Here is a 27581-nt window from a genome sequence, read left to right on the forward strand (position 1 = left end):
CACTATTGTTCTCCTTCGAACCCCCCGACCACTATTGTTCTCCTTCGAACCCCCCAGACCACTATTGTTCTCCTTCAAACCCCCCGACCACTATTGTTCTCCTTCGAACCCCCCAGACCACTATTGTTCTCCTTCGAACCCCCCAGACCACTATTGTTCTCCTTCGAACCCCCCGACCACTATTGTTCTCCTTCGAACCCCCCGACCACTATTGTTCTCCTTTGAACCCCTCGACCACTATTGTTCTCCTTCAAACCCCCCGACCACTATTGTTCTCCTTCGAACCCCCCAGACCACTATTGTTCTCCTTCGAACCCCCCAGACCACTATTGTTCTCCTCCAACCCCCCCCCCCCTGCTACTATTGTTATCCCTGAACCCCCCCCCCCAGGCCACTATTAATATCCTTGACCCCCCCCCCCCCCCCCCGCCCACTATTGTTCTCCTCCAACCTCCCCTGGCCACAATGATTCTCCTTCAACTTCCTCTCCAGTCACTATTGTTCTCCCAAAACCCCCCCCCCCCCCCCGTCTTAGGTTTCTATACTTTTCTAATGAAGGATGACAACATTTGGATGTCCTTCCGCATGAAGAATCGTATGAACTCTGATTCTGGCCTGGCAACATTTTCCTGCTCATTCTTGTGACCTTGGTGCTCATGGTGACTAGGGATGAGCTTCGAGTTCGAGTCGAACTCATGTTCGACTCGAACATTGCCTGTTCGACGAACAACGAACAATTAGGGGTGTTTGCGGCAAATTCGAAAAGCCGCGGAACACCCTGTTAAAGAGAAATCTAAAGTGTTAATTTTAAAGGCTAATATGCAAGTTATTGTCATAAAAAGTGTTTGGGGACCCGGGTCCTGCCCCAGGGGACATGTATCAATGCAAAAAAAAAGTTTTAAAAACGACCGTTTTTTCAGGAGCAGTGAATTTAATAATGCTAAAAGTGAAACAATAAACGTGTAATATTACTTTAAATTTCGTACCTAGGGGGGGTGTAAAGTCAGCATGTGAAAAAGCGCATGTTTCCCGTACATAGAACTGTCCCTGCACAAAGTGTAATTTCTGGGAAAAAAAAGGCATTTAAAACCGGCTTTGCGGCTCTAATGAATTGTCGGCTCTGACAATTCAGAGAGGATTCATTCATAAAAAAAAAAGCCTGGGGGTCCCCCCAAATTCCATTAACAGGCCCTTCAGGTCTGATATTGATGTTAAGGGGAACTCCACCCCAAATTTTAAAAAAAAATGGTGTGGAGTTCAAAGAATTTTTGTGTGAGCGTGTGTATGCAAAACAAAGTTGGGCGGAAATTCCGTCTGAAAAACCATCCAAGGTTTTTCCGACGGTAAATCCGATCGCGTGTACGTCGCATTATAGATTGCTAAACAGATCAATGGTGTCAGTTGGAACTTTTATCCTAGAGGCAGAAATTGCTCAAGAAACTCCTAGAAACCTATTGAGGAACCCTAGGCTTCCATGGAACCCTGGTTGAGGAAGAATGCTCCTCACACTTGTGGTCATTAAGAAGAAGGAAGAGATCAATGGTGTCATTGGGAACTTACCTGAGAGGCAGAAATTGCTCAAATAATCCCTAGCAACCTCTGGAGGAACCAACGAGTTTCATGGAACCCTAGTTGAGGAAGAATTTTCCTTACACTTGTGGTCATTGGGAAGCATTACCCCCTTACAGATAGCCAAAATGATCAATGGTGTCAGTGGGAACTTATTTGAGAGGCAGAAATTGCTCAAGGAACCCCTAGCAAAATGTGGAGGAACACTAGGATTCAATGGAACCCTTGTTGATAAACCTTGGTCTACAATCTTAACCGGTGAAAGTTCAGGGATGCTGATCTTCAATACTCATTGCTAGGTGATTTAACTTGGAATGCCGCTTACACACGAACAAAACTGGAATTTTTTTCCGACGGATGTTGGCTCAAACTTGTCTTGCATACGCGCGGTCGCACAAATGTTGCTCGGAAATTCCAATTGCCAAGAATGCAGTGACATACAACACTACAACGAGCCGAGAAAAATTTACTTCAACGATTCCGAACATGCGTCAAATTGATTCCGAGCATGCGTAGGATTTGTGTGCGTCGGAATTGGATACACGCAATCGGAATTTCCGACAAGAACTTTTGTTGTTGAGAACTATCTCTCAAACAATCGTTGTCGGAAATTCCGACCGCAAATGTCCAATGGAGCCTACACACGGTTGGAATATCCGACCAAAAGCTCACATCGAACATTTGTTGACAGAAATTCTGATCGTGTGTATGCGACATAAGTCGCAAACTATCAGGCCTCGTACACACGATCAGTCCACACCAATGAAAACGGACTAAAGTTCAGTTTCATCGGTCCAAACCAACCGTGTGTACGCCCCATCGGTCTGTAGTCCTTCAGTCCAGAAACGGAGAACTTGCTTTAAAATTGGACCGATGGACGCCTGACCGATAGGTCAAAACCGATGGTTAGTACGCAAAAGCATCGGTTCCAAACCCGCGCATGCTCAGAATCAAGTCGACGCATGCTTGGAAGCATTGAACTTCGTTTTTTTCAGCACGTCGTTGTGTTTTACGTCACCGCGTTGGACTCGATCGGTTTTTGAACTGATGGTGTGTAGGCACGACTGATCATCAGTCTGCTTCATCGGTGAACCAATGAAACTGAACTTCAGTCCGTTTTCATCGGTTTGGACTGATCGTGTGTACGAGGCCTTAGAGCAGTGTTTCTCAACTCCAGTCCTCAGGGCGCACCAACAGGTCAGGTTTTCAGGATTTCCCTCAGATGAAACGGCTGTGGTGATTACTAGGGCAGTGAAACTGATAAAATCACCCGTGCAAAATAATGGAAAGCCTGAAGACAAGACCTGTTGGTGCGCCTTAAGGACTGGAGTTGAGAAACACTGCCTTAGGCCCCGTACACACGAGAGGATCGATCCGCTGAAATTGATCCGCGGATCGGTTTCAGCGGATAGATCCGCTGGTGTGTACGATCCAGCGGATATTTATCCGCGGATATATTTCGGGCCGACCGATTTCCAGCGGATAAAAATTTCTTAGCATGCTAAGAAATCTATCCGCTGGAATCGGCTCCAGCGGATCGATCCGGTGGTCTGTACAGACTCACCGGATCGATCCGTCCGAACACATCCCTCGCATGCGTCGTAATGATTCGACGCATGCGTGGATATCCTTATATGACAGCGTCGCGCACGTCGCCGCGTCATGATCGCGGCGAAACATCACCGCGGACGGAATTCCGCGGGGATTTTGATCTCCTGGTTAGTACAACCAGGAGATCAAAATCCGCCAGAGGATTTATGCACGGATACGGTCCGGAGGACCGTTTCCGCGGATAAATCCTCTCGTGTGTACCCGGCATTAGACTATTACTTGTTCAATATAATGTTAAAATCAAATATATGTCATCATTTTAATAATAAAAAATATCTGACTTCTGTTTCGAGAGAAAATGTATTTAATTAAAAAGATATATATTTTTGGCAAGAAAACGTTTTTTTATTAATTTTTTTAGGTAAGAATGCATTGAATAGTGTTAGGGGCCGCAACATTTGGCCTGAAAAAAGGGGTCATAGTAAGTACCAGGATGGAGAGCGATCGGTTAAAAATTGATAGGTGGAGATGGAAAGGGGAGGAGGCCTTCATTATCAGGTTATAATATCCTCGAGTTGTAGTAGGAAGTACATCAGATGCCTTGTTGTTTGTTTATTTGCAGCGCAAAATGTGTTATACTGTAAATTGATTGCTCTACTCCGCTCCACATGTGCTGAAATGCGTTGGTCGTTTTACACTCCGAAACTCATGGGCAAGTCTCCTCCTTATGATCTGTTTCTTACATGATGAAGATCAGCCATGGAGTATATCTGAGGTGTATATCAGGGTGTGCTTCTTCCCCCCATGTCCAGCAACATTCATATACAAGACATTTCCCGCACTCACTAATACACCTCGAGGGTTGTGTGGGACCCCTGATGTACAGAAAGACAGGACTTCAGTGAGGAACATTTCCCTCACTCAGGACAGGGAAGTGGCTTCTCCCTCGTGTGACATCTCTGATGTCTGTAAAGATGTGACTTAGTTGTAAAACATTTCCCACACTCAAGACAGGAATACGGCTTCTCACCCGTGTGCAATCTCTGATGATAGGAAAGACTGCACTTAACTGAAAAACATTTCCCGCACTCAGGACAGGCATACGGCTTCTCACCCGTGTGTGTTCTCTGATGACAGGAAAGATTGGACTTATCTGAAAAACATTTCCCGCACTCAAAACATGAATACGGCTTCTCACCCGTGTGCGACATCTGATGTGCGTCAAGATGCGACTTAACTGCAAAACATTTCTGGCACTCCGGACAGGAATACGGCTTCTCACCCGTGTGAGACCTCCGATGTGTGTCAAGATGCCACTTCCCTGTAAAACATTTCCCGCACTCAGCACAGGAATATGGCTTCTCACCCGTGTGCGACCTCTGATGTCTATCAAGATGCCACTTATCTGAAAAAAAATTCCCGCACACAGAACATGAATACGGCTTCTCGCCCGTGTGAGACCTCTGATGTCTAACAAGTTCTGATTTCTCTCCAAAACATTTCCCGCACTCAGGACAGGAATACGGCTTCTCACCCATGTGAGATCTCTGATGTCTATCAAGATGTGACTTCCTTATAAAACATTTCCCGCACTCAGAACAGGAATGTGGCTTCTCACCTGTATGAATTTTTTTATGCTTATTAAGACCAGACTTAGAATTGAAACTCTTTCCGCACTCAGGACAGGAAAACCTCTTTTCTGTTGGAAGGACGGCACCGTCCCGCACAGTCTGAGGTTCCTCAGGATAAGAGGAATACGATGGTCCGGCACCGTCTCTCACAGTCTGAGGTTCCTCGGGATAAGAGGAATACGATGGTCCGGCACCGTGCCGCACAGTCTGAGGTTCCTCAGGATAAGAGGAATATGATGGTCCGGCACTGTCCCGCACAGTCTGAGGTTCCTCAGGATAAGAGGAATACGATGGTCCGGCACCGTCCCGCACAGTCTGAGGTTCCTCAGGATAAGAGGAATACGATGGTCCATCTACACTGTGTGGTGCCGGATGGACATTTGATGTAGTCGGGTTTTCTCCTGGACTATACTGTGTGATGTCCTCATCTTCTACTTTACAGTCTGGAGACAAAGTGAGACAATCCTCTGAGGTTTTCCTCATCTCCCGTCCATCTACTAAAATAGAAATACAAAGATTATTACTAGACATGAGCAGATTGGTTCCCCTAAACCAGGACTCCGCCCACATCAAGCAGCTTTGTCTCAGAGGATCTTACAATTCCCCCCTCAAGGTAACTAGTAAATGGGTCCTCTGATCTCCTACCAGATCATTTCTTTATTCATGGACCTTAGTCAGAGAGTGAGGAAACAACGAGAACTGTCTTTTATAGGAGTGACAGTGATGAGGGGATTATAGGACGAGTGTCCCCACCCCCTCTATCACTCATTGCCATCTTCCCAACACAAGAAGTCCTGCACTTCCTCATTTTGTCTATGATTTAGTCATGAATAACAGCGGGGCTGAGCCCCACCAGAGGTCAGAGAGTGAGGATGGGGAGGAGAACAACCAAGATGAAGACTGGACTGATCCTGAAGACCACCATCATTGGGTTATTGACTCCTCCCTCATTATCACTTTCTGTTTGGAACCTTAAAGTCTGAGGATGTTATCACATTATTATCAACATGTAAAAGTCTGTGCTCCAATCAAATCATCAGATATAAAATGTCCAGCTGGTAGGAAATGGGTGTAACAAAAGGGAATACATATTATGTATGTGTGTGTGTGTGTGTGTGTGTGTGTGTGTGTGTATGTATGTATGTGTATATATATATATATATATTTTAGAGGGAAGAGAGTGAGTGAGTGAAAAACTTATATAGCGCAGCACATGCAAACTGAATCGATTCCATGCGTAGAGCCCCTTTGACCTCAGAAGAGATGGGTTTTAATCTTTCTCCTGAAGGCCAAGTGGTTCACCTCCAACCGAATGGTGGTTGGTAGTGCATTCCACAGACGAGGTCCCTGGACTGCAAATTATCGATCTCCTTTGGACTTGTATCTGGCTTTGGGTATCTGGAATAGATTTTGATTGGTGGATCGCAGAACGCGATTGGGGTTGTGAGCTTTTATTTTTTCGCTTAGCTATTGGGGGGCGTTTCCGTGAATACACTTATGCATTAGACAGAGTGCCTTGAAAGTGATTCTGTCTTTTACTGGCAACCAATGAAGGGATCTCAGAGAAGGTGAGATTGATTCCCATGTTTTTTTCCCAGTCACGAGTCGAGCGGCCGTATTTTGAACGACTTGCAGACGAGTGATTTGGGAGTCCGAGATAGAGGGCATTCGCATAGTCAAGTCTGGAATTAATAATTGTTCTCACCACGACTGGAATGTCCTCTTTCGGGATAAAGGGGGTGAGTCTACGTAGTAGGCGCAGCAGATGGTTACGATCCGTTGACCACTGACCCTATTTGTGTATCCATTGTCATGTTGGAGTCGAAAATGACTCCAAGACTTTTGACTTTGGTGCTAGGGGTGATCGCTGTACCCAGAATGGGCAAAGGTGTCCATGTTGTTGCGGGATGATTTTTGCGGTTGGCGCGAAACAGGAGAAGTTCTGTTTTCGAACCGTTGAGTTTGAGATAACTCTGTGTCATCCAGTTGTCTATCAAAGTAAGACATTTCTCTAGTCCGAGATGATGATCCTTTTTGTTGCATATGCGAAAATACAGTTGTGTGTCATCTGCAGAATGCAGAGATAGATGTTAAACAGTACGGGCGACAGAGGGGATCCCTGAGGGACTCCACAAGACACAAGAGGTGAAAGGCCCCAGTTTCACTGTTTGAGATCGGTTTTCCAAGAAGGAGGAGAACCAAGCTAGATCACATTCCGTGACTCTGGCTACTTCAGCTAGCCGAGTCAGTAGTAATCCATGATCTACTGTGTCAAAAGCCGCGCTTAGGTCCAACAGTACTAGAAGACAAGATTCTCCTTCGTCTGCTGCCCCGAGGGCGTCATCCCATATTTTGAGCAGCGCAGTTTCTGTTCCGTGACCAGGACAGAAACCCGATTGGAACAGATCAAGTAATTTATGGGTGTCTAAATGGTGTTGTAATTGTTGTACAACTTCTTTCTCCAAAACCTTGGAGAAGACATTTAGGCCTGTTATGGGTCGACGGTTGTTTGGATCTTTGGGGTCAAGGGTGTTTTTTTTAGAATTGGTTTTATTATACCTTATTTCAGCAAGGTGGGCACCGTGCCCTCCTGGAACGATTGGTTTATGAGCTGCGTGATAGCTGGTGCCAACATATCGGCACAATCTTTCAGCTTTTTAGTGGGGATGATATCATTGGGTGAAGTGCTGTTCCGCAGCATATCGATGATATTTTTAGTGGCCTCGATGGAAACGGGTTTAAGGGAGAAGTTAGTTGATTGCGGTGGCTTTATGTAGGTATTAGATTTGTGGTTTGGGGAGGGATTGATCACGGTTCTTTTTTGCAGAATACTTTCACTGATTTTTTCAATTTTATTAATGAAATAATCCGATAATTCGTTGCAAACTTCTTGTGAGTCAGAATTGGGGGCCTCTAAACAGGCTGGGTTCATAGTCTGAGTGACCAGCTTAAAGAGTTTGCGGGGGCGGTTTAGGGCATTTACGATGATGTTGGAAAAGTGATTTTTTTTTTGCCCATAAAGGTTTCTTTTGTGATATTTCTTGGTTATTCTCTTATAAATGGTGAGGTTTTCCTCTGACGAGCATCTTTTCCAAGCAGCTTTCGCTCTTCTACGCTCTTGCTTTAGCAACGACAGCTGGTCATTGAACCAGCTGGAGTTGTTTTTCCGGATGCAAGTTTTGCGTTTTGGTGCTACTAAGTCGGCTGACTGTAGTAGCGCCTTGTTGATGGCGTAAAGTGTTTCTGTGGCTGTTTGCTGTTGTTGGATTGTTTTTATTTTGTTCCCTAGTGTAGTTTTGAAGAGTTCAGAGTGGAGCTTCTTCTGAGATCTAGTCCAGTGAGTTGTCACCGGTTTTATCGTTTTTATTGAGGGGATATTTTTGGTAATTGTGAATTTAGTAGCGTGGTGATCTGTCCATGGTTGCGGCTCATTTTCCAGGATGTCGATTTCCAAATCTTGTAAATGAGATCGAGCGTATGACCTAAGGGAAGGGTGGGCCCGTGTACTAGTTGCTGCAGACCTAATCCTTCTAGGTGGTCGATGCAGGCGTCGGCGACGGGATCCAGTGAGGAGTTGGCCCAGAGGTTGAAAACCCCAAGCAGCAAGAGGTGTTTGATGTTTAGGGTATAGGTGGAGATGAACTTCGTCAAAGACGTGAGAAGCTGCGATTTTGGGCCGGGTGGTCTATAACAGAGTAGAATATGCACAGTGTCTTGGGGATTTGTTTGCAGTTGCAGAGTGAGGGTTTCCATGAATGGAAGCGAGTTTTGAAGGACTGGTTTTGTGATCGAGAGGTGAGTCTTGTGGATCACCGCCAGGCCTCCTCCTCTTTGCCCCACTCTGTTTTGCGTTAGAATACGATAATTTGCTGGCACCAGTTCTCCCAGTATGGTGTTACAGTCAGCTGAAAGCCAGCTTTCTGTGATAAAGAGGCAGTCTAAATCGTATTGTAAGATGAAATCATGGATTTCCAGAAAATCAAGTATTTCTCACAGCAAGGTATTGCAGTAACACATGTTTTGCTATACACATGTTTATTTCCTTTTGTGTGTGTTGGAACAAAACAAAAAAATTGAAAAAAAGCAAATTGGACAAAATGTCACAAAAAACTCCAAAAATGGGCTGGTCCAAATTCTTGGCACCCTTTCAAAATTATGGATAAATAAAAATGTTTCAAGCATGTGATGCTCCTTTAAACTCACCTGGGGCAAGTAACAGGTGTTAAATAAAAATCACACCTAAAAGCAGATAAAAGGAGAGAAGTTAATTTTAGTCTTTGCATTGTGTGCCACACTAAGCATGGACAACAGAAAGAGTAGAAGAGAACTGTCTGAGGAGTTGAGAACCAAAATTGTGGGAAAATATCAACAATCTCGAGGTTACAAGTCCATCTCCAGAGATCTAGATTTGCCTCTGTCCACAGTGCGCTAATCTCTCTGGGCGTGGACGGAAGAGAAAAATGTATGAAAGGTTGCAACGCAGGATAGTCTGGATGGTGGATAAGCCGCCGCTAAACAAAGAAATTCAAGCTGTCCTGCAGGCTCAGTGAGCATCCGTGTCAGCGCCAACTATCTGCCGACATTTAAATGAAATGAAACGCTATGGCAGGAGACCGAGGAGGACCCCACTGCTGACACAGAGACATAAAAAAGCAAGACTACAGTTTGCCAAAATGTACTTGAGTAAGCCAAAATCCTTCTGGGAAAACTTCTTGTGGACAGATGAGACCAGGAAATAGCTTTTTGGTAAAGCACATCATTCTACTGTTTACCAAAACCGGAATGAGGCCTACAAAGGAAAGAACACAGTATCTACAGTGAAATATGGTGGAGGTTCAATGATGTTTTGGGGTTGTTTTGCTGCCTCTGGCACTGGGTGCCTTGAATGTGTGCAAGGCATCATGAAATCTGAGGATTACCAAAGGATTTTGGGTCGCACTGTAGAGCCCAGTGTCAGAAAGCTGGGTTTACGTCTGAGATCTTGGGTCTTCCAGTAGGACAATGACCCCAAACATATATCAAAAAGCACCCAGAAATGGATGGCAACAAAGCGCTGGAGAGTTCTAAAGTGGCCAGCAATGAGTCCAGATCTAAATCCCATTGAACACCTGTGGAGAGAGGCTCGACGTAGTGTTGTACGTCACCGCGTTTTTGACAGTCGGAATTTGGTGTAAATGCAAAAAAGCTTGAGCGTAATTCCGTCGTAAAAAGACGATCGTGTGTACGCGGCATTAGCATTTACACATGGGGGAATATAAACCGCGACAATAACACTGCGTTTCTGTCTCCTCTCACACCGCTTGCGTCGCTGCCTTGTGCGGATAGCTTCAGTAGGCGAAACTGCGGTCTCGGGGTAAAGTTTCAGTAAACAGAGGTCTCATAGCTTCTTGATCGCTCCTGGTGAAAGTTGATGATTGGGTATACTGACGATATCCAAAAGACTTTGGCAATCGTACTTATGTTTTAAAGTAGTTTACAGATGACTTTGTGATAAGGTAAGACTATTTGAAGACAAAGAGACAACATTAAAAGATATAAAAGCTCCGTCTTTTTGACCCGGAGTAGCCGCTGCATCTAACCGTGCCGCCATCTGTAGCTGGAGGTGATCCACACAATGCAGAGACACAGACTGGACTGTGAGACCTGTAGCTGGAGGTAAGACACTCTGCAGAGTAGTATGTACAACATAAAGTATATAGTGCAGGGGTCAGGAGTATGTAATGTACAATATAAATTATATAGTGAAGGGTCAGGATTCATAGCATTGATGTTCAGTAATCCGTGGTGGATTAAATGTTTACTGGAGACAAGTTGCAGAGATCCCACACCGCTGCCCCCCATCTCCTGAGACTGCACTCAGTGACTTGGGTCTGAGACTATACAGACATATCCCTCCACCCGGGAACAGCAAGGAAAGAAAACAGAGCAAGTGACCCCGGGAGAATTAAAAAGATAGAGATCCTGCTATACCCTGGCATGGGGCAGAAGACCCAAGACACATGCCACTGGTGCCTAGGTTGAGCAATGACAATGGTGAGAGTCAACATTTTGCTGAACCCCAGAATCTCCATAAATCCAGTCTAGAGACATAAATTGTGTCTGCAGCACAGAGAAGGAAGATTATCCGAGAGAAATACAGGAATACAGGACGGGGAACACAGCTCAGGAAAGTGACCAGGAGATTACAGGCTGATATCACCCAGTCCCCGCCCTACTCTGGACCAATCAGTGAGCAGTATGGGTGGAGGAATGGATTTAGTGTTAATGACCCACCTGTGCTGATCTCTGTAAATGTCCCCGTTATTCCATCCTCCTCCATAGACTGCTGATCATCCCTCACATACGTCTCTTCTTCTTCTGATTTCACCTCAAATTCTATATCGATTGGATCTCCACTCTAAACCAAGAAAATGAGAGAGAATATCATCTGTAAAATAAGAGCTTTAATATTGTGACATCACATAAAAAATCCACACATTGTCACTGTAAGTGTATGTTCTAGATTCTCCGTCCCACCAACCTTGTAACAGTGGGGGATGGTGTGACCTTCCTGTGTGGAATCCCGGAAATACAGAGGACGGGGACATCTCTCTGGTGGGTTCCTGGTATTAGGTGGCTCCATCATATCCTTGTTTCCTTCTGAAAAATCCTCCATAACCCCATACTCCTCATCCTCCTCTTTTATCTCTTCTTTGATAAAAATATTATCATCCCCGAGGTTTCCAATCTGCAATATATTATAAAACATTTATTGTAACACACATGCTTGTGTATAATGTATAACTACCAGTGATTGTTCCTCACCTACCTGATGATGGTGGGGGATGGTGTGACCTTCCTGTGTGGAATCCCAGGAATACAGAGGACGGGGACATCTCTCTGGTGGGTTTCTGTTACTTGATTGCTCCATCATGATGTCCTTGTGTCCTTCAGAAAGCTGCTTCATCACTCCATACTCCTCATCTTCCTCTTTATACTCTTCTTTAACAACAATATTATAATCTCCAAGGTTTACACTCTGAATATAAAATAAAACATGTTTGTGTATAAATCCTATTGGTTATTGTTACCCATCTACCTGATCATGGTGAATGAATATCTAAAACATGGATCAATATGAAAAAAAAAAATTCAGGACATTTTTTCTACAAATGACATTTTCCCTCTTTCTTCCTATTTGAATCTTCTAAAATAAAGACATACATATTTCAACCCCTCCCATCCCCCACTACTAATAAAAGTCATATAATACGTTAGTATAGACTTATGAGGTGAGAAGGTGATTGGTGGGAAAGGTGACACATCAACAAAATTAAGACAATATTCCGGCCCTGTAACTGGGGGAACGTTACGATCTTGAAGGGGTTAATCTGCCTGTGTGTAGTAATTGCCTGTTTTAGGCCATGTATGGTCAGGATGTATTGTCTATTTATTGCCAGTGCTGTTTGTTTAAAGGAACATATTACTGGAATTTAACTACAAAATGAAGAGAATATTCCGGCCTGGTAAGTGGGGGAATGTTCTGACCCTTAAGGGGTTAATCTAGGTTTCCACACTATATATGTGTGCATCATCATCTGCTGGAGATAAAAGACGTCACAGTGACTATGGAGGAAGAGGACGGACATGACGGGGGTTACTGGGTGTATATATAAAGTAAGATCTTATTACCTCCTTTTCTGCCATTTCCAGCATTGTCTCCTCTCTACTTCCTCCCGACTCACCTCTAACCCGGAACTTCCTGTCTGTACCTGACATCACTTCCTGTCTTGGTAGAAGTGAGATCACCATCATGAAGAGCTCAGAGGAAATACAGTGTCTCGTAGTGTGAACACGGCCTTGTGCATTGTGTGTATGTAATGTATATCCTTATAGATGGGGGTCACCTCCACTCCCACCAAGCTGGAGAGAAATATATATATAATATTCTTAGATTGTAAGCTCTAATGAGGCGGGCCCTCCAATTCCTCCTGTATTGAATTGTATTGTAACTGTACTGTCTGCCCTCATGTTGTAAAGCGTTGTGTAAACTGTCTGCGCTATACAATTCCTATAAAATAATAATATCTTATTACCTCCTCTGCTGCCAGGTCCAACAATGTCTCCACTCTACTTCCTCTTGACTCACCTCTCACCCGGAACTTCCTTTCTGTCCTCCATAGAGACTTCGGCCCAGATTCTCAAAGGGCTTACGACTAGGGTTGCCACCTCATCCCTTTAAAAAGGAACACATATGAATTACACAGGTTCTGTGGCTGATTAAGGTGGTAATTAAACTCACTTGGTGCCTTATCTGCATTAAATTAGCCTCAGAATCTGTGTAATTCAGATGTGTTCCTTTTTAAAGGGATGAGGTGGCAACCCTACTTACGACGGCGCAACGCAATGTACGCCGTCGTAAATCATAATCTGGGCCGTCGTATCTATGCGCCTGATTCTTAGAATCAGTTACGCATTGATATCCATTAGATCCGACAGGCGTAAGGCTCTTACCCTGTCAGATCTTAAATGCAATTTTTTTTTTTTTTGCCGCTAGGTGTCGCCTCCGTCGTTTTCCCTGTCGAGTATGCAAATTACGCGAATTCCCGAACGTACGCGCGGTCGACGCAGTGAAGTTACGACGTTTACGTTAGTTTTGCGCGGCGTAAAGTTGCCCCTGCTATATGAGGGGCAACCAATGTTAAGTATGGCCGTCGTTCCCACGTTAAAATTTACGTCGTTTGCGTAAGTTGTCCGTGAATGGGGCTGGACGCCATTTACGTTCACGTCGAAACCAATGACGTCCTTGCGACGTCATTTGGAGCAATGCACCCTGGGATATTTTCCGGACTTACCTGGCAGGGGAGACACCATGATCATGAAGGTGGTTCTCCCAGGGCGAGGCACGGCTATTGCACACTCTGGCCGTGCTGATTGTGGTGTCTTCCCTGTCGCTTCTCAGCCTTTTGGCTAGGACTAGGTGTGGTATCTGTCCTTATCAGTTGTCAGCGGAGCGCTGAAGCACCTCCGTTGGGAGGGTGGATGCAATCCAATGATGTCATTGCACCTGGAAGGATGGTTTCAGCAGGGACTACGCTGTGCTGCCCAACAGATACTGGGGGCCAGCCCATGGTTGAGTCTGAGCCATCTGGAAGGGTGCTCCTGGTGAGGATGGGTGCTGCGCTTGGTCTTGGTCTTTTTGCCAAGTTCTAGTCTGGCCTTCTGGCTGGCTGGTGTAAGTGCTATCTCTGTCAGCGACCCGGTAGGAGGAGCTGGTAATGCCCTGTGGTAGGACGGGGTAGGACCATGCAAATCCGCCGGGTTGACGGAGGGTCTGGAGGGGCTAGTATTGGTGGAGGCTGCTTACTGGCGTGGCAGTTCTCCCCAAGAAAACCTTGAAGGGCTCTCTAGCTGGCAGGGGTGCACTGGCCGGTCGGGGGGTCGGATATGGAACGAAAAGCCTATGCTGCATGTGCCCCTGGAGTGGCAGTCCAGGGGTATCTGAAGATCACTGTGTGTGAGGGGCACATTGATTTAAGATACCACGGTCACTGCACCAGATACACGCTTTTTTTAGCACCTGCCTCCTGGGCCGGGCCTTTTGGCTAGGACCGGAGGATTTTTTATTCCTGGCCTGAGGGCCTGGTCATTGTTGAACACAATGACCACTTCTTTCACTCTCCTCTCCACTATCCCTTTCCCCCACTTTATTTAATTTAAGCCTTTGTTTGTGCACGTTTTGTTCACTGTGAGATTATTAGGGTGCCGGTCCTCGGGCCAGCCCTGAACGTCTTGGGAGTGGGTGGACATGGCCTTCTGGCTTAGTTCACTTGCTCTCATGGGGTCTCCCTTCGAGGGAGCCCCACCTAGTACTGGGAGGGTTCTGTTTCGGCAGTCCCTCCGAGGAAGTTGGGTCCGTGTCGGCTTCGGTTTCTCGGACCACAGTACCTCAGTCCCCGTCTGGAGCCTAACGCCCCGGGGGATCAGGGTTTGGGTCCCTCTTTACAGGAGGACCACTTGACGTTGCACCCGTCTGCACGTTTTTGTGAACACTCTTTATGTGTGTGCACATTTTTTCTGCACCGGGTGGAGTTTTTGGGTGTGTTCACACGCCATAGGCTTTTCAAGAGAAAAAAATATTTTCCGGACGGTGCATGCGCAGTACGTACGGCGCGGGAACGCGCCTAATTTAAATGCTACACGCCCCCTACCCGGCTAATTTGAATTAGACGGGCTTGCGCCGGGTGATTTACGCTACGCCACCGCAATAAAGCACTTGCCTGTAAAACTTGCGGCGGCATAACGTAAATCAGATACTTTACGCCCATATACGAGAATCTGGGCCTTCCTGTCTGGGTAGAAGTGAGAAGATCACCACCTTGTAGAGCTCAGAAGAAATGCAGCCCCGAGAAACATCTCGTAGTGCGAGCATGGCCATGTGCTGTGTGTGTATGTTCTCTACATCCTTATACACTTGTAGTGATGTGATCATTTCTTTGCCCATTTGCCAAGTGTATACTCCTGTTATGCCGTGTTTGTTTGCCCTTTTTCAATATGGCTGCTATGCTTTCTTTCTCACCAAGGATGAGGTCATCAAGAAGAGCAGAGGATGGCAAGGGGTTTTGTGGGTAAGTGGGTAGAGAGAGACATGTGGCAGAAAGAAAACTGTGGGCTGGATTCAGGTACTGCTGCGCACTTCTTACGGAGGCGCAGCGTACCGTTTTTATGCTACGCCTGCGTAAATTAACTGCGCTACGCTTCATTCATGAAGCAGTAGCTCCGTAATTTGCGCGGGCGCTCCGTAAAAATGGCCGGCGTAAGCGCGCGTAATTTAAATGATCCCGTAGGGGGCGTGGATCATTTAAATTAGGCGCGTTCCCGCGCCGAACATAGTGCGCATGCTCCGTCGGGAAACTTTCCCGACGTGCATTGCGGCAAATGACGTCGCGAGGACGTCATTTGCTTCAACGTGAACGTAAATGGTGTCCAAACGCCATTCACGATTCACTTACGCAAACGACGTAATTTTCAAACATCGCGACGCGGGAACGATGGGTATACTTAGCATTGGCTGCCCCTGCTAATAGCAGGAACAGCCTTACGCGGAACCCGACTAACGCAAACAACGTAAAATGCGTACGCAGGGCGCGCGTAGGGTTGTGAATCGGCGTGAGTATACAATTTGCATACTCTACGCTGACCACTACGGGAACGCCACCTAGCGGCCATCGTAAGAATGCAGCCTAAGATACAACAGCATAAGAGCCTTATGCCAGTCATATCTTAGGCTGCAGTCGGCGTAACAAGCTTTCTGAATACAGAAAAGTCGTTACGCTGGCGCAACTAAGCAATTGCGCTGCGTAACTATGGTTACGCAGACGCAATTGCTTACTGAATCTAGCCCAGTGACTTCTTACTGAGAGAGAACAGACTGTGTAAGTGCTGCAGTTTCCCCTCACTGAGACATACATGACTGTTAACGATTTCATGTTCCTGTCCGGAAAATACCTTATGTTGGATGGCTCACTGAATGTTATTTCTTCTATACATGGACTTTCAAATACAAGGCTGTGTGGATTATTATCTATGTGGAGATACATTTCTCAGTTGGGATTTCACTTGCTATTCACAAGCCCCAATTGAGTGGAGGCACTGCACATGTTAGAGATCCTGTCCTGATCACACAGATTATGAAGACTCTGCTCCTAAATACTCTACAGGTGGTGCCATCATATCTCAGTAGAGTGTGAAAAGAATAGCGCTACAATTGTAAGCTCTAACAAGCCGTGCCCTCTGATTCCCCCTGTATTGTAACTGTACTGTCTGCCCTCATGTTGTAAAGTGCTAAACAAACTGTTGGCGCCATATAAATCCTGTATAATAATAATATCTTATTATCTCCTCTGCTGCCAGTTCCAGCAACATCTTCTCTATACTTCCTCCCAGAACTTCCTGTCTGTATATGACATCACTTCCTGTCTTCCATAGAAAAAAATATTTACAATTATTTAATAATTATTAAACAGGGATACATTGGGGAATGTATGCCAGTCTATCATCTTTTCCTTCAGTTAGATACGATGGGCGGTTGCTCTCCCCCCAGTCTTCTGTTTTCTTTTCCCATTTTCAAGATGGAGATTATAGCCGTCCTCATGAGTTTAATACCGGTGATGGGACGGCTTCCCCTCCACGTAGCAAGTCCAGATCTTGTGACCTATTGTTATGGTCACATGAATTCTCATACAGAGACCTGATTGGGTGGAGGCACGCTGATCAATCCATGTGGGCGCTGCGGCATCATTCGCTGGTGCCGCGATGCTAACTGGTGTGGCTACAGCGAGTGACGTAGGAGGCTCCTTACGTGGTGTCTCTTACTGTGATTGGGTAGAGGCGCGCCAACCTATCCATGGGAGAGACGTGACGTCATCCGCTGGCACCACGGGGAGTAACGTAGGATGTATTCCACGTGGAATTTACGGTCCTTTACAGTGTCACCCAACATGGGGATTTACTTCAATATTGGCTTTTCCATGGACGGGGGGCGTGCTGCTGGTAGTAAGGGGGCTCAGCCCCTGACATTAAGAGGTTTACAACTTCGTTTATAGGGTTTAGTATACCTATATTTTGGTGCTGATCTAACATACAGTGTCATATAGTGAATGGTCCGCATTGGGGTCACACAAGATAGCCTACATCACACTGATTGGTGGATTAGGCATCATTCGCTGGTGCCGCGATGCTAACTGGTGTGGCTACAGCGAGTGACGTAGGAGGCTCCTTACGTGGTGTCTCTTAGTGTGATTGGGTAGAGGCGCGCCAACCTATCCATGGGAGAGACGTGACGTCATCCGCTGGCGCCGCAGGGAGTGACGTAGGATGTATTCCATGTGGAATTTACGGTCCTTTACGGTGTCACCCAACATGGGAATTTACTTGAATATTGGCTTTTCCATGGACGGGGGGCGTGCTGCTGGTAGTAAGGGGGCTCAGCCCCTGACATTAAGAGGTTTACAACTTTGTTTATAGGGTTTAGTATACCTATATTTTGGTGCTGATCTAACATACAGTGTCATATAGTGAATGGTCCGCATTGGGGTCACACAAGATAGCCTACAGCACACTGATTGGCGGATTAGGCATCATTCGCTGGTGCCGCGATGCTAACTGGTGTGGCTACAGCGAGTGACGTAGGAGGCTCCTAACGTGGTGTCTCTTACTGTGATTGGGTAGAGGCGCGCCAACCTATCCATGGGAGAGCCGTGACGTCATCCGCTGGCGCCGCGGGGAGTAACGTAGGATGTATTCCACATGGAATTTACGGTCCTTTACGGTGTCACCCAACATGGGGATTTACTTCAATATTGGCTTTTCCATGGACGGGGGGCGTGCTGCTGGTAGTAAGGGGGCTCAGCCCCTGACATTAAGAGGTTTACAACTTCGTTTATAGGGTTTAGTATACCTATATTTTGGTGCTGATCTAACATACAGTGTCATATAGTGAATGGTCCGCATTGGGGTCACACAAGATAGCCTACAGCACACTGATTGGCGGATTAGGCATCATTCGCTGGTGCCGCGATGCTAACTGGTGTGGCTACAGCGAGTGGCGTAGGAGGCTCCTTACGTGGTGTCTCTTACTGTGATTGGGTAGAGGAGCACCAACCTATCCATGGGAGAGCCGTGACGTCATCCGCTGGCGCCGCGGGCAGTGACGTAGGATGTATTCCACGTGGAATTTACGGTCCTTTACGGTGTCACCCAACATGGGGATTTACTTCAATATTGGCTTTTCCATGGACGGGGGGCGTGCTGCTGGTAGTATGGGGGCTCAGCCCCTGACATTAAGAGGTTTACAACTTTGTTTATAGGGTTTAGTATACCTATATTTTGGTGCTGATCTAACATACAGTGTCATATAGTGAATGGTCCGCATTGGGGTCACACAAGATATCCTACAGCACACTGATTGGCGGATTATACAAATGTTTATATATGTGCCTGTGAGTGCTACACTGTTTCCCACATGGTGCTGTTTATGTGATATTATTGTGGCTAATGTACATATTTTAGTAATGATAGATTACACATGCACCCAAGCACATTAGGTATTAAGACCAGTGTACTAATATGCAATATAAAAGGAAATGGGAAGGGTAACAACCCCTAGGGATTTTAAAGGTGTCACAATCCAAATCAATAAATCAAATAGATATGATAAAAATCAAGTTTATTGTTTTAACATAAATCAACTATAAAAATTGAACAGACATAATGTAATGCCGGAGGACAAGAAAGGCTCAACAGAGAGCCAGAAAGAAACCTGTAACATAGAAGCCCTACATGTTTCGCTCAGGTCGAGCTTCATCAGGAGCTATACAGGTCATGCTGGAAATAGAAAAAACACTCCATATGGAATAAAGCATTGAAGCAATAAGTCAAAAATATTCATCGGAATAGGTAGATTACTTTCAAAGAAAATACATTTACATGATTAATTTGAAAACATAATGATAACAATATTCGATGCAGATACAAACATATGTATAAGAAACAAATATTTGATATTGAGCAACAACTCACCATTCAAGGCCATGTTCAATCCACATTAAAGCGGTGGTTCACCCTAAATAACAACATTCTACCATAAAATACAGCATAGTAGCGTGAGCTACAGTATGCCTTTATTTATTTTTTTGGCGCCGTACTCAGTTTAATCCCATAGTGAAGTTTCAGACTCCCCGCGGGGAATGGGCGTTCCTATGGAGAGGGACGATGATTGACGGCTGGCTATGGCGCGTCAAGATTCCCAAAAATAGCCGGAGTAGATCTCGGCTCTTCACGGTGCTATACGGCGCCTGCGCACAGACTAGGCGCAGGCGCCGTGAGGAGCCAAGTCCTATTTCGGCTATTTCCGGAGAAGCGCGACGCGCCATAGCCGGCTGTCAATCATGTTCCCCTCTTGATAGGAACGCCCATTCCCCGCGGGAGTCTGAAACTTCACTACGGCATTAAACTGTGAGTACGGGGCCAAAAAATAAAATAAAGGCATACTCTAGCTCGTGCTAGTATGCTTGATGGCATGCTAGGAAAAAAAAAATTCTTAGGGTGAACCCCCGCTTTAAAATTGAATAAGGAACAGTAGATTGATAGAAATTCTGCTGAATCAATCAACTGCCACCGCTTGCCACAACAGGCCAATAATACTCCGATCCAACCAAATAACCATCCAGGCTATAGTACATAGAAAACGGGATCTATATATAGAAAAAGGATCAACGGACTAGCTGCAGCTAGAGGAGCACGCAAGCCAATACAACCATACTGGGGCAAAACAGCCATATACAAAAATATATATATAGTAAAAAAGGGGTACCTTGGTCCTTTAACCACTTAAGGACCGCCTAACGACGATATACGTCTACAAAACAGCACCGCGACCCGGTCCAAAGCTCCGGGACTCGCGGACCCGTTCGCCGCTAGAGTCCGGCGATCGGTCCCCGGAGCTGAAGAACGGGGAGAGCCGTATGTAAACACGGCTTCTCCGTTCTTCACTGTGGCGCTGTCATCGATTGTGTGTTCCGTAATATAGGGACGCACAATCAATGACGTCAGACCTACAGCCACACCCCCTACAGTTGTAAACACATGCTAGGTGACACCTAACCCCTTCAGCGCCCCCTTGTGGTTAACTCCCAAACTGCAATTGTCATTTTCACAATAAACAATGCAATTTAAATGCATTTTTTGCTGTGAAAATTACAATGGTCCCAAAAATTGTCCGAAGTGTCCGCCACAATGTCGCAGTCACAAAAAAAATCGCTGATCGCCGCCATTAGTAGTAAAAAAAAATTTTTGGATAAAAATGCAATAAAACTATCCCCTATTTTGTAAACGTTATAAATTTTGCGCAAACCAATCGATAAACGCTTATTGCGATTTTTTTTTTACCAAAAATAGGTAGAAGAATACGTATTGGCCTAAACTGAGGAAAAAAAATTATATATGTTTTTGGGGATATTTATTATAGCAAAAAGTAAAAAATATTGAATTTTTTTCAAAATTGTCGCTCTATTTTTGTTTATAGCGCGAAAAATAAAAACCGCAGAGGTGATCAAATACCACCAAAAGAAAGCTCTATTTGTGGGGAAAAAAAGGACGCCAATTTTGTTTGGGAGCCACGTCGCACGCAATTGTCAGTTAAAGTGACGCAGTGCCGAATCGCAAAAAGGGGCAAGGTCCTTTAGCTGCATTTTGGTCCGGGTCTTAAGTGGATTAAAATAGAGTAGGGTCAATGCTATATAGCTGGAGTAATGTGAGAAAACTCTAACAAGCTGAAGGTAGAAATGACAGCCGCCATCAAGGTATCAGCAATGTGGGTGCAGTTTGACAACAATTCAAATAGCTGTTGAAAAACAGCAACATTTGGAAAGATACAAAGATCCGGCAGATTTAAACTACACTTAGGGCCAGATTCACGTAGATGAGCGGCGGCGTAACGTATCGTAGATACGTTACACCGCCGCAATTTTTCATCGCAAGTGCCTGATTCAATAACCACTTGCGATGAAAACCTACGCCGGCGGCCTCCGGCACAAGGCGGGCCAATTCAAATGGGCGTGCGCCATTTAAATTAGGCGCGCTCCCGCGCCGGACCTACCGCGCATGCTCCGTTTCCGAACTCCCGCCGTGCTTTGCGCGAAGTGACGTCATTTTTTCGAACGGCGACGCGCGTAGCGTAATTCCATATTCCCGGACGGCTTACGCAAACGACGTTATTTTTTAAATTTCGACGTGGGAACGACGGCCATACTTTATACAGCAATACGATTGCTGTGTAACGTTAAGGCACCAAAAAAAACTTTGCGACGGGAAAACTAGACTAGCGGCAACGTAGCGAACGCGAAAAACCGTCGTGGATCGCCGTAACTCCTAATTTGCATACCCGACGCTGGTTTACGACGCAAACTCCCCCCAGCCGCGGCCGCGGTATTGCATCTTAAGATCCGACAGTGTAAAACAATTACACCTGTCGGATCTTATAGCTATCTATGCGTAACTGATTCTATGAATCGGTCGCATAGATAGAACAACAGATACGACGGCGTATCAGGAGATACGCCGTCGTATCTGCTCTGTGAATCTTGCCCAAACATCTTAAAGTTAATTCAATGGACCAAATGTCCACTGAATAGAGCCTCCAGGGGCCAGAAGGTATACATACCGGTAGGTCTTGTTGTGTCCATGAAGGGATGTAAATAGGGGCGGCTGTATAAACAGCCGTTCACTTCAAGGTAGAAATAGCAATGCCAGGGATAGCGGCCATAGCCGCGCTTCTAAATTCCCACCCGGCGGCGTCTGACGTCACCGCAGAGGGCGGGCAAATTCCAGATGCCTCCTGTGATTGGTCACCATAGACGCCGAACGCTGCGCAATGCGCATCGATCGACCACAGGGAGGTGCCGAACGATCGCGCATGCGTACTAACGCGCCCAAGGCGTCACAGATTGCGCCGATGCCGTCGGCGCCATCTTGGATAAGGGAAATCACCCGGAATGGACAGGGGACCGTGACCTGATGTCTGGGAGACCATCAGGTCACCTATATGGCTAAAAAGTGTAACCAATCGGAGTGTCAGAGGCACTAGATAGGGATCACCATGGGAACTACATAATTGACCAGTTGTCCCCCAATAAAGTGCGCCCTTGGTGCCCATATAGCAAATTGAATAAAAGGACGGACCGGAAAAAAGGCACTGCGGCAGCAAGCAGAGACAACCAAAGATAATCAGCAAAATGTAAAATTAGCAAATTGGCCCCCATAAGATATAGAAGGCCAATAGATAAAACTACAAATTCATTTGGGAGAATAAACTTTACTCCTTTAATTATATAAGGTGGACGGGACCTACGTTATATCCAAGTCAACCTAAACCTATAGAGACCTGTGGATTGAATGCCCAGAGGTTGGGGAAGAAGCCCAATACTGCATCACAGTTATACAATAAATCGACTAAATTTACAATTGATAAGGTTAATGTGCCTCAGAAACATTGTACTAAATAAGCAATTAATATGTATCGCCTGCAAGTTAAGGGAGTATATAACATCACTTCCTGTCTGGCCCCGCCCCTTTGAGGGTGGGTCCGGTCCATAATTCATATATAAAAGCTAGCAGTATGAGTGTGCAGTGATATGCCCCTGGTGACGTCTTTCTGAGCCGAAACGCGTCGGGTTTTTTGCTTCACAGCACCCCATTCTGCTTTTATCTTTTCATTTATGTGATCACTTTTTATTCTTTATGTCATTTTTTGTATGACCTCCTGTGTTTTATCCTAATAAACCTTCAGTGTTTTTTATGACCTGCACCATTTGGAGCATTCTTTTGTTTGCTTTATGTTCGGAGTCTGTACGAGTTGGTCCATATCCAGCTCGCAGCAGAAGGTCTACTGGTTTATCGCTTCAGTCCCCGAGATTCGTTCCATAGGAGTTACCGAGACCGCATTGCTCACCTGGGTGACCCTGCCACACTGATTCAGGTCCTCTAAGGGCCAGATTCAGGTACAGCGGGCGTATCTGTGCGGCGGCGTAACGTATCCGATTTACGTTGCGCCGTCGCAAGTTTTTCAGGCAAGTGCTTTATTCACAAAGCACTTGCCTGTAAAGTTGCGGCGGCGTAGCCTAAATCACCCGGCGGAATTCAAATTCGGCGGGTAGGGGGCGTGTATTATTTAAATGAAGCGCGTCCCCGTGCCGGACGAACTGCGCATGCTCCGTCCGTAAAATATCCCAGTGTGCATTGCTCAAAATAACGTCGCAAGGACGTCATTGGTTTCGACGTGAACGTAAATGACGTCCAGCCCCATTCACAGAGGACTTACGCAAACGACGTAACTTTTTAAAATTTCGACGCGGGAACGACGGCCATACTTAACATTGGCTGTGCCTCATATAGCAGGGGCAACTATACGCCGGGAAAAGCCTAACGTAAACGTCGTAACTTTACTGCGTCGGCCGCGCGTACGTTCGGGAATTCGCGTATCTAGCTAATTTGCATACTCGATGCGGAAATCGACGGAAGCGCCACCTAGCGGGGGGGGGGGGGAATTGCAGTTTAGATCCGACGGCGTAAGAGACTTACGCCTGTCGGATCTAAAGGATATCTATGCGTAACTGAGTCTAAGAATCAGTCGCATAGATACGACGGGCCAGATTAGGACTTACGACGGCGTACATGGCGCTGCGCCGTCGTAAGTCCTTTCTGAATCTGGCCCTTTGACCACAAGCTCATCAGACACACTGTTTTATAAACAGATGAGTCCACAACACAGGGTAAGCGTATTTTATCCTCTCTTTGTGTGAAGTAACCTTGACGCCTTCAGGCAACCGGTCATTCAACATCCTGTGTTCCTATTGGGAAGAATCTTTTCCACGTCATGTGGTCATTATATATACATATTGGGCCAGATTCATCAAGAGATACGACGGCGGATCTCCTGATCCGCCGTCGTATCTCTGAGATCCGACGGTCGGATCTATGCGACTGATTCATAAGAATCAGTTCCGCATAGATCTCCCTTAGATCCGACTGGTGTAAGTGACTTACACTGTCGGATCTTAGGCTGCAATCTCCCGCCGGCCGCTAGGTGTCGCCTCGGTCTTTTACGCGTCAGATATGCAAATGTGGAGAACCGCCGATTCAGAAACGAACCCCTGCCCGTCGCTTTTTTTTTACGTCGTTTGCGTTCGGCTTTTTCCGGTGGATAGTTACCCCTGCTATATGAGGGGTAGCTAATGTTAGGTATGGCCGTCGTTCCCGCGCCGAGTTTCAAATTTTTACGTCGTTTGCGTAAGTCGTTCTGGAATACGGATGGCCGCAATATACGTTGCCGCCGAAAACAATGACGTCCTAGCGACGTCATTTGAAGCATGCGCACTGGGAAATTTCGCCGGTGGCGCATGCGCAGTTAAATCGGCGCAGGAACGCGCCTGATTTAAATTGTACACTCCCCCTAGCCGCGGAATTTGAATTCCGCCGGGGGAGTTACGATCCGCCGGTGCAAGTTTGGAGGTAAGTGCTTTGTGAATACTGCACTAGCCTCGCAAAAGTGTGCTGGCGGATCGTAAATCACATAGATTACGCGGATCTAAAGTAATGATGGATTGGTAATGACTCCATTTTTATTTTTATCCTGCTATCATTGGCCAACACGGTACAACACTTCATCCATGTCTTTGGTGATCTCTGATCTCCTTATCAACTGTTTCTTACATGATGAAGATCAGCCATGGAGTATATCTGAGGTGTATATCAGGGTGTGCTTCTTCCCCACATGTCCAGCAACATTCATATACAAGACATTTCCCGCACTTACTAATACACCTCGAGGGTTGTGTGGGACCCCTAATGTACGGGAAGACAGGACTTCAGTGAGGAACAATTCCCGCACTCAGGACAGGAATATGGCTTCTCCCCCGTGTGAGATCTCTGATGTGTGTCAAGATGCGACTTAACGGAGAAACATTTTCCGCACTCAGGACAGGAATACGGCTTCTCACCCGTGTGAGTTCTCTGATGTGCACTAAGATATGACTTCGCAGAAAAACACTTCCCGCACTCAGGACAAGAATGCGGCTTCTCACCTGTGTGAGATCTCTGATGTCTGTCAAGATGGGACTTCCTTGCAAAACATTTCCCGCACTCAGAACAGGAATATGGCTTCTCACCTGTGTGCGACCTCTGATGTCTATCAAGATACCGCTTCTCTGAAAAACATTTCCCGCACTCAGGACAGGAATACGGCTTCTCACCCGTGTGAGACCTCTGATGTCTGACAAGTTTTGATTTCTTTACAAAACATTTTCCACACTCAGAACAGGAATAAGGCTTTTCCCCCGTGTGAGTTCTCTGATGTGCATTAAGATATGACTTCGCAGAAAAACATTTCCCGCACTCAGGACAAGAATGCGGCTTCTCACCCGTGTGCAACCTCTGATGACAGGAAAGACTGGAACTACTTGAAAAACATTTTCCACACTCAGTACAGGAATACGGCTTCTCACTCGTGTGAGACCTCTGATGTGTATCAAGGTGTGACTTCCTTGAAAAACATTTCCCGCACTCAGAACAGGAATACGGCTTGTCACCCGTGTGAGATCTCTGATGTCTGTAAAGAGTTGACTTCATTGAAAAACATTTTCCACACTCAGGACAGGAATGCGGCTTCTCACCTGTGTGCAACATCTGATGTGTGTCAAGAGTTGACTTCCTTGAAAAACATTTCCCGCACTCAGAACAGGAATAAGGCTTTTCCCCCGTGTGAGTTCTCTGATGTGTATTAAGATATGACTTCGTAGAAAAACACTTCCCGCACTCAGAACAGGAATACGGCATGTCACCCGTGTGAGATCTCTGATGTCTGTAAAGTGTTGACTTCATTGAAAAACATTTTCCACACTCAGGACAGAAATGCGGCTTCTCACCTGTGTGAGATCTCTGATGTGTGTCAAGATGTGTCTTACATGAAAAACATTTCCCGCACTCAGAACAGGAATAAGACTTTTCCCCCGTGTGAGTTCTCTGATGTGTATTAAGATATGACTTCGTAGAAAAACACTTCCCGCACTCAGAACAGGAATACGGCTTGTCACCCGTGTGAGATCTCTGATGTCTGTAAAGTGTTGACTTCATTGAAAAACATTTTCCACACTCAGGACAGGAATACGGCTTCTCACCTGTGTGAGATCTCTGATGTGTGTCAAGATGTGTCTTACATGAAAAACATTTCCCGCACTCAGAACAGGAATAAGGCTTTTCCCCCGTGTGAGTTCTCTGATGTGTATTAAGATATGACTTCGTAGAAAAACACTTCCCGCACTCAGAACAGGAATACGGCTTGTCACCCGTGTGAGATCTCTGATGTCTGTAAAGTGTTGACTTCATTGAAAAACATTTTCCACACTCAGGACAGGAATACGGCTTCTCACCTGTGTGAGATCTCTGATGTGTGTCAAGATGTGTCTTACATGAAAAACATTTCCCGCACTCAGGACAGGAATGCGGCTTCTCACCTGTGTGCAACATCTGATGTGTGTCAAGAGTTGACTTCCTTGAAAAACATTTCCCGCACTCAGGACAGGAATATGGCTTTTCCCCCATGTGAGATCTCTGATGTGTGTCAAGATGTGTCTTACATGAAAAACATTTCCCGCACTCAGGACAGGAATGCGGCTTCTCACCCGTGTGCAACATCTGATGTCTGTCAAGAAGCGACTTAACTGAAAAAAAATTTCCACACTCAGAACAGCAATACGGCTTTTCCCCCGTGTGAGATCTCTGATGTTTGGAAAGACTGGACTTTTCTGTAAAACATTTCCCGCACTCAGAACAGGAATGCAGCTTCTCACCCGTGTGCAACCTCTGATGACAGGAAAGGCTGGAACTACTTGAAAAACATTTGCCGCACTCAGGACAGGAATACGGCTTCTCACCCGTGTGAGATCTCTGATGTGCGTCAAGATGTGGCTTACGTGAAAAACATTTCCCGCACTCAGGACAGGAATGCAGCTTCTCACCGGTGTGCAACCTCTGATGATAGGAAAGACTGGAAGTACTTGAAAAACATTTCCTGCACTCAGTACAGGAATACGGCTTTTCCTCCGTGTGAGACCTCCGATGTGTGACAAGTTTTGATTTTTTTACAAAACGTTTCCCGCCCTCAGAACAGGAATGTTGCTTCTCACCTGTATGAAATTTTTTATGAACATAAAGACCAGACTTAAAACGGAAACACTTCCCACACTCAGTACAGGAAAACCTCTTATCTGTTGGAAGGACGGCACCGTCCCGCACAGT

The 27581-nt window shown here is 45.9% G+C and overlaps 1 protein-coding gene and 1 pseudogene across 1 annotated transcript; one reads left to right on the forward strand and one right to left on the reverse strand.

Annotated features, from left to right (window-relative positions):
• Positions 1-4070: 4070 nt before the first annotated feature.
• LOC120910587 (zinc finger protein 850-like) lies at positions 4071-27581 on the reverse strand (the record flags this gene model as incomplete). Its single annotated transcript, XM_040322346.1, has 2 exons — positions 25173-27581; positions 4071-4862 (listed from the first exon to the last, which is right to left on the reverse strand). Coding segments are annotated over exons 1-2 (2598 nt in total), but the record flags the coding sequence as incomplete, so codon positions are not given.
• Positions 13578-13728, forward strand: LOC120912487 (annotated as a pseudogene).

The sequence above is a fragment of the Rana temporaria genome, chromosome 8 (genome assembly GCF_905171775.1).
Source record: "Rana temporaria chromosome 8, aRanTem1.1, whole genome shotgun sequence".
In the NCBI taxonomy this organism is placed as follows: Eukaryota; Metazoa; Chordata; class Amphibia; order Anura; family Ranidae; genus Rana; species Rana temporaria.